The sequence below is a fragment of the Ailuropoda melanoleuca genome, chromosome 2, assembly GCF_002007445.2.
Source record: "Ailuropoda melanoleuca isolate Jingjing chromosome 2, ASM200744v2, whole genome shotgun sequence".
NCBI lineage: Eukaryota > Metazoa > Chordata > Mammalia > Carnivora > Ursidae > Ailuropoda > Ailuropoda melanoleuca.
Window position 1 is genome coordinate 36,213,700 of NC_048219.1, and position 16,140 is coordinate 36,229,839.

The following is a 16,140-nucleotide window of genomic DNA, read 5'->3' on the forward strand; positions in this document are numbered from 1 at the left end:
AGGTAGACACAACATCACAGGTTAGAATGATCTTGGGGATGCCTCAGAATGCACCAAAACTGGGACTCTTGCTTTAGGGGAGACGGGCTGAAGGCATGGGAGGAGGTAGAAAGGGACAGAGACCTAGATAATGTAAATCAGATACTCTGAAGGTCTTTGAGTAGGCCAGCCTTCTGGTCAACACCAGCTGAGCTGTCCACAGGCCCCTGTGTGTGGATGACAGAGTGGAGTTCCTGGAACACTCTTCGAGAAGAGCCGTGTGGTGTGTGTGCCATCACTGTCGCTGTCTTAGTGTGGGAAAGTCTGAGCCTCAGACTTGCTCAGTGAATGGCAGGACAGGCGCAGAACCCCATACACATGACTCCTGCTCCCACGCCCACCTCCGCCCAAGGGCACCTCCACGGTCTTTCCTGGCTTACATGCCACTCGACACCTGGGATGTGGGGGTGGCACGGCAGACGCGTGAGCAAGAGCACGTCTTTTTTGCTGTGCTCAAAGGTACAGGAGGCATTTTCCAGTGGGCAAGACTGGAACTAGCATCAAAATAATGAGAAAACCAGCCCAGTTATGATCTGCAGCAGGAAGCAGACTTGCACACTGCTCGGTGAGCAAAGCAAAATATGGTTCCATTTTACTCAGTAGAAAAGAGTGTGTGATCTGTTACAAGAGAAGTGCTGCTCAGCCAAAGGGTTGACTTCCACATGTAGCATTCAATCTCTCTCTCACAGACATATACACGCACGTGCACGTGTGCACATACACAGAAAATATTCAGTGAAATGTTTTAGATCTCAATATAATGCTCCCCCAAAACCAGGCTAGTGCAAACCTCTAATGTGCAAGAACCAGAGGACCACAAGAAGGCACGAGCCCAGGAAACAATGAAGGGAGGCTGAGGTTTAGAGCACACACAGCCAGGGCCGTTCTTGCCCTGGACATTGCCTTTGCACAATGCGAGTGAGAAATGGGCGCGCCCTGGGTGGGCACGGTGCTGTGGACTTGGCAAGTGAGTGGGGGCTGAATTTTAGCTCCCGTGTGCCTTCCCAGCTGGCATCTTTGTGCCTTGTGCTCTCTGTACCAGCCATATGTGGCGGCCCTGCAGTCAGTCCCAGCCTTAGAGCCAGAACGAGAGTAGGGGCACAGTGCCTCCACTGTTACATCGATGGCTGTTTGTTCCACTCGGTTCCTGGAGGTGCTCTATTTTGAAAAATTAGACTCATGCAATTAAAATCCGTTTTCCCTTTGACTCGTCAGGTAAAGGAGAAATGGTTCCCTGTCTCAGGGACGAGTATTTACCCATCGGCGGGGAGGTAGAGGGAACCGGGGGCTCCTGCTGGGGTGGCGCGTGGGCCGAGTAGGCGGACAGCAGCAGGTTGAGGGAGCTCAGCAGCTGGCTCTGGATGCTGCTGAGCTTGGAGGCAGGCTGCTTGATGGCGCTGGCCAGCTCCGGGTACCCGTGCTCCAGGCAGCTCCACTGCTCCTGCAGGAGTTCCTGGATCTTCTTAACGTATTGGCCAAGAGTGGCATCTGTGGGCGAGCTTGGTGGCCTCCTGGAGCGCTCCTTCCCCGGCAGCTCTGAACTGGCTGCCTCTCGCCCTGCTGGGGGCATCTTTCTGTCGCTGCTCCATGAAGAGCCTCCTTCTCCCTTGCCCAGACCCTCAGCTCCCACCTGAGGGCTTCCCTCCTGCTCAGAGCCTGCTTCTTCGATCCTTAGCTCGGTGGAGAGGCAGCTAGGTAAAGAGGGGGTGAGGACCATCTCGGGTCCTTGCGGCAGTGACAGCTGTGGCATGAGTTCTGCTGGGCTCCGATCCCCTGGTTTGTGGCTGACCTGTCCCCCTAAGAGGCCATTCTCCTCTCCCCCAGCCCTCCAGCTTTCAGATCCTGTGCTGCCCAGAAGGTTGACCTCAGTGCTTTTGTCACATGACTCCCTGGTCAAGAGCGCATGGAGGGGGTCAGTGTTGACCATGGCATCAGTCTGGCCCTGAGTGTCTCTGGTGTTCTCATGGCTGAGCTTTTCTGCCAGTTGAGCTACAGTGTGCTCTAGCTCTTGAATCCTCTGCCCTCTGGCCTTGATTTCCTCCTCCTGCTGCTGGAGGGCAGCTCTGACCTGGGCCAGTTCCTCGGTTCTTCCAGACAGCTCACCCTCGAGGGCAGACAGCCGTTTCTTCAGGCTGGAGATGCTTCCGAGATCCATGGCAGGGAGGCCCAGGCTTTCCTCCGTGACCCGGATGCCAATGCTTCTCACATCTATCTCCACAGGTGGTGGAGGTGGGATCTCGCTGATGTTGAGCTCGATTTCTTCTAGGGGGAACTCATTCTCAGGGATGGGTGATGGCAGGGGTGGGGGGCTTGGTGTTGGGGAGCCGGGGGTGACCACCACCTCTGCTTCTCTGGTTTTGTGTTCGTCTTCTTCATCCTCTAGAACTACAAGTGCGTCCTGGGATGAGAAGGGAGGACTTGGGAAGGAGAGGTGATTTAGAGCCTCCTCTTCATCTTCGTCCTCTGGAGGCTCAGTGCCCTCCTGGACCAGCTCTGGAATCCCTGGCACCAGGTCCCCAAACTCTCTGACTTTGAGTTGGGTTGTTGCTCGTGGGGTAGAGTTCTGAAAGCCTGCAAATCCGTCCGCAGGGCCAAAGGTGCCATCACAGGCATTGCCTTCCCCCTGAAGTGGAGGGAAGGCTGGAGGTGTGGGGGGACCTGAGTTTAGGCTTGAGTCCTCCGAGGCCCTGTTTTGTAGCAGTGTGGCTGGCATGCTGGACGCTCTCAAGAGCTGGGGCCGTCCACTCCCGGGGGCCAGCTCAGCCTCCCTGGGAGCAGCGGCCTCCAAATGTCTGGCTGTCTCTGCCAGTAGGGCCTTCCTGTGGTAGCTCACCTCACTCCCGCTGGCGGAGGCTTGTGGGTGTTCACCAGGTGGCAGAGACTGGGCTTGCTCCTCTGTCCCCAGGGACACCTTCCTTGGCACCACTGGAGACCAGTTTTGGTGGGGAAGAGCAGCGTGGGGGCGAGCCCTGCTGTCAGGAAGGCTGAAGTTTCGAGGCAAAGTGCTGAACTTGGCCTGCTTGGCCCTTCTGTGGATAGGAATCCTTCTGATGGTGTTTCCCTTCTCAATGTCATCCACGTACTTGAGGAAGTCCAGATCCAGATGAAAGCCATACGGGGTCTCCACAGAGTAGGGGTGGCTCTTTGGAGGGCCCTTCTCTTCATCCCCCTGAGAGGATTGGTCTTTGGCTGGGAGACATGTAAAAAAGAAGCACAACGTTAATAAGAATTATGGGTGGTGAGGCCTCATATGTGTGATTTAGACTTAACGCTCTCACATGAGACTTCTCCTAAATGTCCCTGCCTCTAACTTAAGCTGAGATGCTCACAGTCTTCCGGCCGTGCTGAGAATCCAGGTTATTAAATCAATGTGTACTTAGCCAGTGCTGCAAGGAAATAGGTAGAGGAAGTAATTTCCAATTTGCAGCATTCATCTCAGTTATTGCTGTGGAATCTGCCGGCAGGCCAGCAAGAGAAAATAGTCTTGTACTGTTTTTCTGGTTTTGAGTCATGTAATTGCCGAACTGAAGTGGCCAGGAATCTGCCAGATCGGGGTACTAATTGGCAATTATGAATATTGAGGGTTTGAAGGATAAGGTACACAATTGCCTCAACATTAAGACAGAACCTCCCATTATTCAAATGGATACTAGGAAATCTCGCTGAAGCCAGGGATATCAAGGAGTTATGCCTTCTGCATTATGTAAGCATCCTCATCTGGGTAAGCCTCCAGGCACATGAAGATCAGAGAGAACTGGCCTGTGTAATCACACTCAGCCCATGCTCTTTTCCACCTGAAAACTGCGGAGTGCTTAACCAACATGAACTTCACTTTCAAAAACTCATGTCAAGTGAGGAAATACCACGTTCTTCACAGACTGGATAAAAGGTGGTGAGGGACAAGGGCCATGTCGAAGGGACATTGGCCTACCTCCTCCCATGACTTTTCAGGGCAGCCCAGACTGTCAGGGGACATTGCAGTGAGAATGTTCTCCATCACATCAAGGCACCATTGGTGTTCTTGACTCCAGCAGAGGATGCTGAGGACAAATCTGTCCTTCGGCTGAATCCATAAGGACTCGTCTCCAAGTATCCTCTTCTTCAGGTCAAACAGTCAGTTCTCATGTAATACCCCTTATTAGCTCTGTGACATTCTGCTAAACATGCCACAAAAATGCTTAGCTCAGGAGAGAACATTAGTGGGCAGCACAGAGATGAGAAGGCAGAGTCAAAAGCCTGGTCCAAACTTCAGTTCTTGGGGAATTACTTAGCTTCCCTATGTCTTATCATCTCTACAGTGGGAATACTAACAGCAAGGTGAGATTCTGGTGAGACCTGACTAATTTATACATATAAAGTGCTTTGAGCAATGATGAACATTCAATGTATACTGAATATTGTAGCTAGTATCTTTGTGGAAACACAAAATAGAGAGAACCGAAGCCCCATAGTGGAAGCTGATTTGTCTGGGCAAACAGGAGGGGCTCCACAAATTCTCTGTGACTGACTGATTGCTTGGTTCTAAGGGTAATGGGCCCTGGGGACAAAGTTACAAAATAGTAGTAATTCAATTTGCTCACTTCAACCACTGTTTTTTGCGCACCTATGTGTTGGTTGCTAAGCTAGATCCTAAGGACACAAAGATAAATCAGGCACAGCCCACCCTCAGAAAATGCATGGTAGGGACGCCCGGGTGGCTCAGTCGTTAAGCATCTGCCTTCGGCTCAGGGCGTGATCCCAGGACCCTGGCGTCAAGCCCCACATCGGGCTCCCTACTCTGCTGGGAGCCTGCTTCTTCCTCTCCTACTCCCCTTGCTTGTGTCCTTCTTTCGCTGGCTGTCTCTGTCAAATAAATAAATAAAATCTTAAAAAAAAAAGGAAATGCATAGTAAAGTAGGAGAAACACCAATAGGTATAATGTGGTGTGCCAAGGATGGTAACAGATACGTGCCCAAAAGACAGCCTTCCTGACCTATTTTCCCAATTTCTTCAGGAGAAGAAGGACCCTAATTCTGCCTTGGGAGGAGAGGTATGACTTCAAAAAAGTGACATAAGATTGGGCATAAAATGAACAAACAGGAATTTGCCAGAACAAGAGGGTGAAAGACATCGTAGCTGTTTATGTCCAAGATGGCCACCATCACTTACCACCCTCTCTATACAGGCAAGGGAATCCCACACCAAGAGGCAGAATCTATTTCTCCACCCCTTTGAATCTGATCTGGCCTGTGACTTTGACCAAAATAATATGGTAGAAATGATACTGAGAGAATTTCAAGGCTAGGTCATGAGAAGCCTGTAAGTTCCACTCAGTGGGAGGTCAGATGCCATATACCAAGTCCAACTTCCCCGAGACTGCCATACTGTGAGGAAGCCAAACAGTCCCATAGAGAGAGATGTGGAAAGAGGGAGAGAGCTTCCTCACCAGCCCAGGCTGTTCCAGCCATCCTAGCCCAGGCTCCAGGCATGAGCCTTCAGAGGACTCCAGCCTCAGCCATTATCTGATTTCAATGACAGGAGGGACTCCGAGTGAGAACCACCCTCCTAAGCTGTGTCAGTAATATATCCTTGTTTTCAGCCACTGGGTTTTGGGGTGTTTGTAATGCAGTAATAAATAGCCAGGACAGATTCCAGACACACGTCGGAGAATGTGCAAAGGCACGGAGGTATGAAGTGCTACAGTATTCTGGGGTTCTGTAAGTGCCGGTGATGTGGCTGGAGTGCCAAGTGTGGTAGGGAAGGCTGAACAGGAGAAGGAGACCATTGGGAAGGTCAGCAAGAACCAGGTCTGGGGCAGCTTGCATGCACACCTGCAAGCCTTGACTCTACTCCCCAGGCAATCAACAGTGGCGTCACAAAGAGCGTCCTCTCAGAGGACCGGAAGAAGGACAAACCAAAGGCCCTGAGACCACCTGGGAGCCTGCTGACATGCTCCAGGTAAGAGAAGCTAAAGGCACTGAAGGGAAAGGGACCAGTTAAGGAGAAGGTGCAAATGATGGCGCTACCTGGGGTAGCTTCTTAGGGTTGCTTTCCCCCTAAAGGTGCTGGCATGCTAGGCCTGAGCTCTTCCCTCTCTCCCTTTGGTCAGTGCCACATGCTGTCTGGTGGCCTTCTGTGCTTAGAGAAGTACAGTTATCCCCAAAGAACTAAACAAAGCCAACTAGACACGTGCAGGCTGGCGTTGTGCACACTGACACAGTCAAGCCTGCCAGGCTCGATGCTTAGGAGAGCCACGGGGCCTGTGGGCAGTTACACCACAACCATGGCAGGGGACAGAGGGAGGCACTGGGCTGACCCACAGGGTGGTCCTTGCTGGGTTCCACTGTTTCTGTGGCAGGGACCTGAACTTCAGGCAGTAAGGAGTGAATACTTCTCAAGCCCCACCAAAACACCAAATTTCACTTCACCCACACTAATTTATTTATTTATTTACCAACCTGCTGTCCCTCAAAGAGGCACACTGGTAGTTTTAGTAAGTGAGAGCTATTGCTCTCTGTTAGATTTCTAGGCTATGCTCAGCCGTCCTCTTAGGCCTCCTGGCTGACTCAGCAGCCTCCTGGATTACAGGGACAGGCCAAATCAGGAGATATTTGTCTAAAGTTAAGTAGAGAGCAGATTTATGACCCGGAAGGCAAAGAACTCTCCTAAAGGAGAGGCTGCATTATTTATCTGCTTATTGCCTCAATTCAATTGAGGCTGATTTACCCAGTGGACTCTGGGATCGGATCCAGAGCACAAATACAAGAATAGCATCAAATAAGAAAGAGCAGATTCAAAGGCAAAATCTTCCACAAGGGAGACTGAAGGAAACCAAAGGAGTCTGTGAGATGGAGCAGCTATCCAGGATGATGGGTTTCATGGGTGCTTTCCTAAGCTAGTATCTTGCGAGCACACAGGCACGTGCGTGTGCACACACACACACACACACACACACACAGCTGCTCCACCTGCCATCCACCACTGTGTTCCTTCTCTTCCTCCCAGTGTAAAAGGAATGCTGGACCTTGCATGAGGGCGTTGATCTGATACACCAGCAGACCTGTGCTCACATTTGGCTCTGCTCCTCTTAATTCTACCTGGTGACAGGTATGAAGGAGCTCAGAATTCCGGGCACTGGGCCAGGGCAAGAATTAATTAAGAGGACCAGCTCTGCTCAAAATGAGCTTCCGATCGGATAAATGAACACTAGCCGAACTGGCTGGATTTGAATCTTGGCTCTGTCATTTCCTCTTCGGTGATTCTGGGCAGATTATTGAATTTCCTTATGCCTCAGTCTCTCCATTTGTAACATGTAATAATAACATGTAACTTACAGAGTGGTTGTAGTTGTTAGTGTGAATGCGATAGAGAGAACATGGCGCAGGTACTCAAGAAAGGCAAGACGGGCTGGTTCTGAGTGGGGCAGGGGAGGATTCACTGAGGGTATGCTCATTCTTTGGAATATTTAGCTCTGTGTTAGAATGACAGCCTCAAGAGTCCAAGAAGATAATTATGGAGGAACTGAGGAAATGAGTCAGGGGAGAAGAAAAAAGTAAGATTTATAGGTTCAGAGGTACCTAGGATTCCCTACAGAGTCTTGGTCTGAAAGCGCACCAGATAATCAGACCCTTGGAAATGACCCGCAAACACGGTCATGAGCCTAAGACTCACAAACAGATGCAAGAAAGGGGCTTAGAAGGGGCCTATGGAAGGAAGGAGATGCCACCGTGATTGTCTTGAGGGACACAGTGACGTTCAGCGGGTGAGCTAATGAATCAGAGGTATTTAATGCATGAAAGAAAAGTCTAAAAGCCTATACTCGGTTTCTGAAGGAAATAGGAAAGACAAACTATAGAGAAAGGGGCCGAAAACACAGCCGGAAGGAAGGGGAATTTAATGAGCCTCTTCAGAAGGCCAAGACAGCGACAGAAGCTTTTCCCTCTTCTGCCTTTATTTCGTCGAGGGGAGGGGTGCCTTTCTTGAGCTAGCTGTGGAAGAGCACAGCAGGGCTGAGGCTGCTGAGCGGGGACAAATGAGGCAGGCAGGAATGACAGGCCCCCGGGGCATGAAGAGAATGAGCTGGTGTTCTCTGGGACCACTTCCGTGAAAAGGCAGCTCTCTGGGGAGAAAGGCAGACTCCTGAAATGCACAGTGACTACATTTGGAAAGAAGGAAGATGCAGGGCTGGGGCTGCTGTCTGGTCCCTGAGACCTCAGTGAAGGGTCATGTGGTTCAGGGGGATTATGGCACTCCTGTTTCCCGACATTTGGTGATCTGGAAAGAGCATTTCGTTAGAAGTCAGATGGGGGCGGAGGGGCGGGGGTGCCTGGCTGGTTCAGTTGGTGAAGCATGTGACTCTTGATCTCAAGATTATGGGTTCGAGCCCCATGTTGGGTATAGAGATGACTTAAAAATAAAATCTTAAAAAAAAAAAAAAAAGAAGAAGTCAGGATCAGAGACCAGTCTATGACCTTCAGTAAGTTTCCTAGGCAGGGGATGAGGGGAGTATTCATGAAAACATTTGTTGTTATTAATCAACAACTTTGCATGCATTATTTCATTTAGTATTTTACCAACCTTATAAAGTAGGTATTAATACCTGCTTATAAACGAGATGTGATAGACTATTCGCAGAAACAGCCACAATCATACCCCACTCTCGGACCCTCCCCTCCCACACTGACCCTGAGCTTGGGCTTGTGACCTGCTTTGGCCAGTGGGGCAACAGCAAGTGTGACATATGCAGAGACTTGAAAATTGCTGGCACATTGGGGTCTGTCTGTTTTTGCTGTGCTTGGAACCCTTCTGCCAGCATGTGAATAGGCCCCAGCTAACCTGTTGCATGATGAGAAACGCATGGCCAAATCGTCACCTGTGCCCCAGGTGAAATGGAGTCAACCAAAAGACATGTAAGTGTGGCCATTCTAAACCCTCCAGCCGAGTCAGCCAGAAGACTATGCTGGCCCAGCCCAGAAAAATGGCCCAGACAACCTACAGAATCTTTCCAGAAATAGTAAATGTCTTTATTTTAGGTCAATAAATTTTGAATGGTTTGTTACACAGCAAAGCTAACTGATACATGAAGAGACGAGGCTCAGAGGAGTTAAATAACAGGACAGTCACCCAGGTATGCATGGAGGCTCTTTCACCATATTGTGCCTCTTTCTCAGATCTCAAATTCCTCATCCGTAAAAGGAGGGTAATGAGTGAGAGCATCTTGCTCCCTTCTTGGTGCTTGGAAGAGATGAAAAAACTGTCCAACAATTCCAGAAGTTGAACATAACCATAAGGCTTCATTCTTATCCTCTACTGCTCTACTTTCTCTTGTTCATACCTGAAATACACAGTTTGGGTCTCCCTGCGCTGCCTATGTGGGGACTGTCTCTTGTGTGCCTCCCTTAGGCTGTTTCTAGGATCTATGGTAGCAATCCCTTTCCAACCCAAGTGCTCACTTTAGACCAGGTTATACAGAGCAGCCTGCCTACCATCTGTCTTCTCCATCTTAGGGAATGCAGACTGTCAGTCTCTCAGGTACTCTTCATCCGATAAGTCTGTACAACTCCAAGAGTCCTGAAAGAAAGAAGGGCAGTTAGTGTAAGTATGGAGGCAATATCACCCCAAAGAACTCCCATCCCTGCCTTTCTCCCAGGGGTCCTGGGAGCTCCACACTCCTCCAAGAGTGTGTCCCATCCTGGGCATATCTTCACAGGATGTTAGCGATGGTCAACACCAAAGGAAGTATTTGGCCCAACCCCCTCACTTGGCATTACTGAGCGGTGATGAAGAATCTGAGGCACAGAAGTTAATTGCTTTTATGTGGGGCCTTTCAGCATTTTCGCAAAGGGGGTAGAGCCAGGCCCAGAACTCTGACAACCAGCACATTCCACAACATCAGAAGCTGTAATCTTCTCCCCTCCATCATGGTGAAAGAATTCTAATCCATCTTTGGGGGAAAAAATGGAATCAGAGTACCTGCAAATGATGTGTGACATCCCAATCAGATTCAAAACAGGTGTGAGATCATTGCAAGTACAGAGGAGGCACTGGTCCTCAGATGTCTGACCTTGGGCAGGGCAGGGCAAGTTCAAGCTGGGTGCTCCAAAGACATCAGAACTATTCAGGCAGAAGACTGTCCTGACTGAATTAAGATACCTTGAGATTTGATCATAAATTCTCCCCCAAGTTTTAATCCATTCCCAGGACTCTTTCTTTGAATGGTAAACAGCCTGGCTCCTGCCCCCATTATAATAAATCACCCAGGAAATTGTCTTTTTATGATTGTAACTCCACACACATCGTGACAATGAATTATCTGACACCTCAGCTGTGGATGCAGGGTTGTTTCAGGAATTCCAATGTGCTTGACAATTAATTCCAGACCAGAGAAGCGTGTGGGGGATGAGGGAAGGGTTGGGGGAAACTGGGAGTACGAGATGGATGAGGGGTGGCCTCCAACAACCCGGGATGGAAAAAAGGGGAACAAACAAGTAAACTGGGGAAGAAGGCTGGGAAATATGAGGCCCACCAAATGAAAGGAAGTCTAAAGTTTGCCCAGCAAAATTTCATGTACCCTCTATGTGTGAGCCCTCCTAGCCACATTCCATGCAGCTGCCAGGGGGGCCTTTCCCTGTGCAAGTGTGACAGAGCCCGGAAGGGCAGGCCCAGGTTCTAGGTGCAGAGGCACTCCTTGCAGAGGGAATGCCAACAGGAAGTACCTCACCTACTTTGGGGGCAACAAGCACTTGAGTTTGGAGGTGGCATAGAGCTGGAGTAGAGAGATGCTGGGGAGAAGTAGGACACATGTGGCTGCTAAGGAGGCAGCAAGTGGAGAGATCTGGAAGGTTCTAACCTGAGGAGAGGGAGGTTTTCTCTTGCTAGAAAGAAAAGGTTCCGAAACCACCTAAGTGTCCACCAGTAGATGAAAGGGTAAAGAAAGTGTGGTAAAGGGCAACCCTCTCAGGTCCCCTCCCTCTTCGGGAGGTTTATACTATCACTTTACCATCGCTCAATAACCTTGCTTTGCTGCCTACCAAAAGAAAAGAAGAAGGAGTGTGGTAAATATATGCAGTGAAATACTGTTCAGCCATGACAAAGAAGGAGATCTTGGCCATTTGTGACAACGTGCATGGATCTTGAGGGCACTATGCTAAGTGAAATAAGTCAGAGAGAGACAAATACCATATGATCTCATTTATTTGTAGAATCTAAAAACACCCGATTTCATAGGTACAGAGAACAGATTGGTGGCTGTCAGAGGCAGGGTGTAGGGGTGGATGAAATGGGTGATGGTGGTCAAAAGGTACAAACTTCAGTTATAAATAAATCATAGAGATGTAGAGAGTAGATCTTAAAAGTCTTCATCATAAGTGTGATGTGTATACGTGTACACACACACACACACACACACACACACACACACACATACACAATGGAATATCACTCCGCCATCAAAAAGAATGAAATCTTGCCATTTGCAACATGGATGGACCTAGAGGGTATAATGCTAAGTGAAATAAGTCAGTCAGAGAAAGACAAATACCACATTTCAGTCATATGTGGAATTTAAGAAACCAAATAAACAAAGAAAAAAGAGACAAACAAAAAACAGACTCTTAACTGTAGAGAACAAACAGATGGTTACCAGAGGGGAGATAGGTGGGGGGATGGGCAAAATAGATAAAGGGGGTTAAGAGCACACTTACCACGCTGAGACTTAGTAGTGCTTAGAATTGTTGAATCACTATACTGTACACCTGAAACTAATGCAATACTGTATGTTAATCAAACAGGAATTTTTTAAAAGTTCTGGTAAAAATAGTTTGTAAATAGTTACTATGTGTTACATAGCTTATAAATATGGCCGCAGATATTAACTAGACTTACTGTGGAAGCCATTGCACAATATGTAAAAATATCAAGTCATTATGTTGTACACCTAAAACCAATACAATATTATATGTCAATTTTGTCTCAATTATCTCAATTTCAAAAAAAAATTTTTTTAAAAGAAAAGCAAGAGAGGGTTTCTAGGCAGAGCACACCGCAGCTGATAATGCTGCAGGTCGGCAGTCTGCAGTCGGTGGGGGGCTTCCCAGATGCTGGTGGGCAGGAGAGGCTTGGCAGCTTCAAGGGGAAGTCTGGGGAAGAGAAGGGTGAGGACACGAACCCTGAGCTTGGCCCCTCAGCCTGTCTCTCCATTGTCATGGCTTCTCCTCTCCCTTCTGCTCCCTTCGTCTTCACACCCCATATCATTTCTGAGCAACAGGCAGAGTTCAAAGCACTTGACATGCTCGAATTCTTTCATGCAATCCTCACCATAACCCCAAGGAGATTATTATTATTGTCCCATTTTTCAGGTAGGGATACTGAGGCTGAAAAAGTTTCTAGGCCTGCCAAAGTCACATCGCAAGCAGGTGTCGGAGCATGATTTGCCTTCAAGTCTAGCCGACTCCAGTCATGTCCTGGGAAGTGATTTGTAAACATTTGCCCAGCCTCGATGCTGTGACTGATCCTAGCTCTCTCTGAGGCGGGGGGGAATGTTCCTGACTTTGATGCTTCCCTGCTTCTCCCACAAGTATTCGCAAAAGCCTCCTGGGACAGATAAAGAGAACTACTCTCTTGTAAGGCCTCTTGGCCAAAGGTGTGTGTGATCTGCTTCTTCAAGACCGGACACTAAGCAACAAGGCTCGTTGTAAGCAAAAGGGAGCCACCTGGGTGCAGATGGATCTTTGACACAAACTCTCCCACCTTGGAGAGTTCAGTCACACTGCCTTTGGTCTGAGTTAGGATTCAGCCCTTAATGTATCAAATTCTAGGTCATCAGATAATTATGCAGCACACATTAGGTCAAATTTCACTAAAAAGAACTCTACAGAGGGGCATGTCGATGGTTCAGTCGGTTAAGCGTTCGACTCTTGGTTTCAGCTTGGGTCATGGTCTTAGGGTTGTGGGATCAAGCCCCGCATCAGGCTCTGCACTCAAGGCAGTCTGCTTGAAGTCTCTCCCTCTCCCCCTCCCCCCCCACCCCCACTCTCAAATAAATCTTAAAAAAAAAAAAGAACTCTATGAAGATTTCTAATAGGTCTTTTAGACTTGAATTTTACTGAAATTCATCATTCCAAGGTTATAGAAATTAAATGGAGCTGATACCCCAACTCTCTGAAGAAGAGGGCTTAGCAAGCTTTCACTCAAAAGGTCTAGACACAAGAAAGAAAGGAGGGAACTGTCATGCCCATTTCCCGCCACTGGTACCCTCACCCGCCCCAGCCTCCTTTTGCACTCTGGCCACAGTCATGGTCCTGCGGGGTGGATAGCTTAGAATTTAGCTAAGGGTATGTGTTCGATGTGATTTGGCGAGTGGAACTGAAGAAAAGTGGCCACAACAACACATGCTACTTTGCAATACAACAGAATATGGAAATTAGCTTTATTGAGCAGAATTTCCCTTTCAAATGGAATTTTCCAACCTTCTGAAGCACTAAAAATTTTGACAAAAAGCAATTTATTACTCAATGCCATTAGGTTGTACCCTCTGGATCAGAACCTTACAATACCTAGTGTTGTTATGTAACTTTTCATTTGTTTATGGCCTCTCCTCTGATCAAGAATGGTCAGTTCCATCCCAGCTTCTCTCACTGGCTCATCATATTCTAGATGTTTCAAGTATATACAGCTTTCTCTCCCTCTAGCTCTTCTCCCCTCCTATTCTGTAAGCTTGTGAAGGTCAAAATTCCTTCAGGACTCATCTCTGCCCCCTTCAACCCCCCACCTCCACACCCCCACATCATAACATGTGGCAGACACTTGGCTCATGGTAGCATCTCCGAGTTACAAACGCGAGATCGAAGGCACAAAGAGGCTCCGTGGCCAATCCAAAGTTACGCAGTTAACTCGGGTAGCACAGTTTGTGTGACTCCATCCCTCCACACTACCTCTCAAAGCCAACGGGCAGTGAAGAGATGGGGACTGAGGCTGCCCGTTCAAAATCCACCAAAGACGCAGTCACTCTGACAGCCCATGTGGAACTACCAGGCCGCATTAGGAACAGTTCCGATTTCCCCCAGTCAACCCGACTCCTGCAGTGTGTACCTATACCTTCTCCCTCTCCACTGTCATCCCTCTTATGATGCCATTTACAATCTCATTCCTAACCTCAAATCCAAATACAAAGAAACCTTCCTGTACTTAGTCCTGAAACTGAAACCTAGTTCTGTACTTTTACTCTCTTCAAACCTCTCTTTATTCTGCAATAATAAAAATGCCACATTTCATCCTAGAGCAGGCTGCATGCCAAAGTAAATAGCACCTTGGATTTCCTTGAAAAGAAAGCTTGGCTCCAAGCACGGCCGTATTGCTACGATAATTCTTGGAGAATTCAACCTTACAAAGTCAAATATTTAGCAAGGTAGTGCACCAAACAGTCCATCTGAGCACCATCACTGGCAAAGACAAAGCACTTTCCAAAAGACAAAAAAAAAAAAAAAAAAAAATTAAGCGTACCTCTTACAGATCCTGCCAAAATGATGAGAGCTTCCCGTTTCCCCATTCCAGGGCCCCATGCCGCCCAGTGTAAATGTGCCCTGTGCTGAGAAGCAGGAGGCATCTGACGGTGCTGCTTAGCATCCAGAGGGCTGAAGCCCAAGCACCCGGGAAGGGGAGCCGCACTCCTGAAAAGGACTCTGCCTATGGAGTTCTCCAGCAGGCTCACTTTCCGACGACCCAGGAAACAAAGAGATAACTCCTTCTCAATAAATGACACATGAACACAACCTCATTAACTCCGTTCTCACGTTGTTCGGCAAGTGTCTGTCATTTTTGCCTGCAATGCAGCAGCTGAATCTCGAGCTTTGCAAAGCAGGGAAAACTGTCAGGAGGAAAGCTGCAGCCACATTACCTTGCCTGGCATCCTCCCCCTCCCATCGCCCGGAGCGAGAGGAGTCGGCTCCCCGCCGACAGCGAGGTGCTGGCCGCTGGACCAGAGCTGATGGCTTGTGAGTTCAGCACAGCAGCACTGGCTTCCCAGCTGTTAAAAGATTTGGTCAGGTGATCCGTGACCTTGCTGGAAAAGCAAATACTGACTTCCTCTTCACTCCCGGGAAGAGGGGAGTAGGGTCAGGCAGGAATTCAATGCTCAATAAGCTGATACCCAATCTAACAGGAAGAGGGAAGAAAGCTCAAATCCTTCATTGGAAAGTTAGTTCCCGGAGCTAAAGACACCAAGACAGCACACACCTTCCTCCCCCAACTGCTCCAACTCCGGGAGCCTCTCCGAGGGATCATAATTAATTCTGCTTTTCCTTCTCCCTGCAGCTTGGGTGGCTCATGAATAAAATTGTTCCTAATGAGGACACGGGAATTGTCCTTAGGAGAGGGGTGCACCTTCCAGGGGTGCATCTCTTTCTTCTAGGCTCTGCTTTAGAAACTTCCTCCTCCATCAACCTCCTGGGGTCCCACAACCACACAAAGCTTCCGCAAGCAGTCTCGGGGCTGGCTGCCCTGGTCAGTGACTGGAAGTCTACTGGGGCAGAGCAGGAAGATAAAACGATCAGTGAGATCCCAGGACTAGACCGGCAGCTCCTGCTTCCTGCCGCTTTACCAGTCTGACTCCCCAGGACCAAAATGCACCCTATTCTGGCAGCAAGAGAAAAGCAAGGAGATACCTACTATAAGGATCCAGCTCTGGGCAGTGTTTCTAACTGCAGCACGGACCAGTGAGTTCAGAAGGGCAGGTGCAGGAGCCAGCGAGAAGGCAGCTGTGGAGGAGGATGGTCTCGGGCAAGCATTCTGAAGAGTCTCGGCCAGCTCACTGCAGCCACTGCTCTTTGGAGCAGAGGCAGGTGTGAGGCTTGCGCTCAGAGGCACCAAGTTCTCCATATCCAGCACCACGACTGGACCTGAAGGAGATACAGTGGGGTGGGTGTGGTCAAAAGGAGCCAGGAGATCATCTGGGCTCCTGTATGCAGGCTTAGCAAAAACGTGTTAGGGACCTCATCCCCTTTGCCTTCTGTGAGCCCTAGCCCAAGGAGGCTGTCCTGGGAAATGAAGCTCCATGATAAGACATGTCAAAGCAGCTCTGACCTTCGCAGACACGGCCTGTCAAGATGTGCTTCAAGGGCCAGGGCA

General features: G+C 49.0%; 1 protein-coding gene across 6 annotated transcripts in view; it reads right to left on the reverse strand.

The window, feature by feature from the left end:
* Positions 1–16,140, reverse strand: part of KANK4 (KN motif and ankyrin repeat domains 4) — a 73,510-nt gene that overhangs the window by 23,227 nt on the left and 34,143 nt on the right. For 2 of the 6 annotated variants that reach the window (XM_034653590.1, XM_034653585.1), the window contains exons 2-3: positions 9,504–9,588; positions 1,297–3,228 (exon numbers count right to left, since the gene is read on the reverse strand). In XM_034653590.1, the coding sequence (XP_034509481.1) occupies positions 1,297–3,228; positions 9,504–9,519 (1,948 nt within the window). In that variant the 5' untranslated portion in view covers positions 9,520–9,588. Of the gene's footprint in view, positions 1–1,296; positions 3,229–9,503; positions 9,589–11,720; positions 11,778–14,517; positions 15,059–15,681; positions 15,912–16,140 lie in introns of those variants that run through there. The other 4 variants (XM_034653586.1, XM_034653589.1, XM_034653587.1 and 1 more) reach the window with 4 other exon arrangements.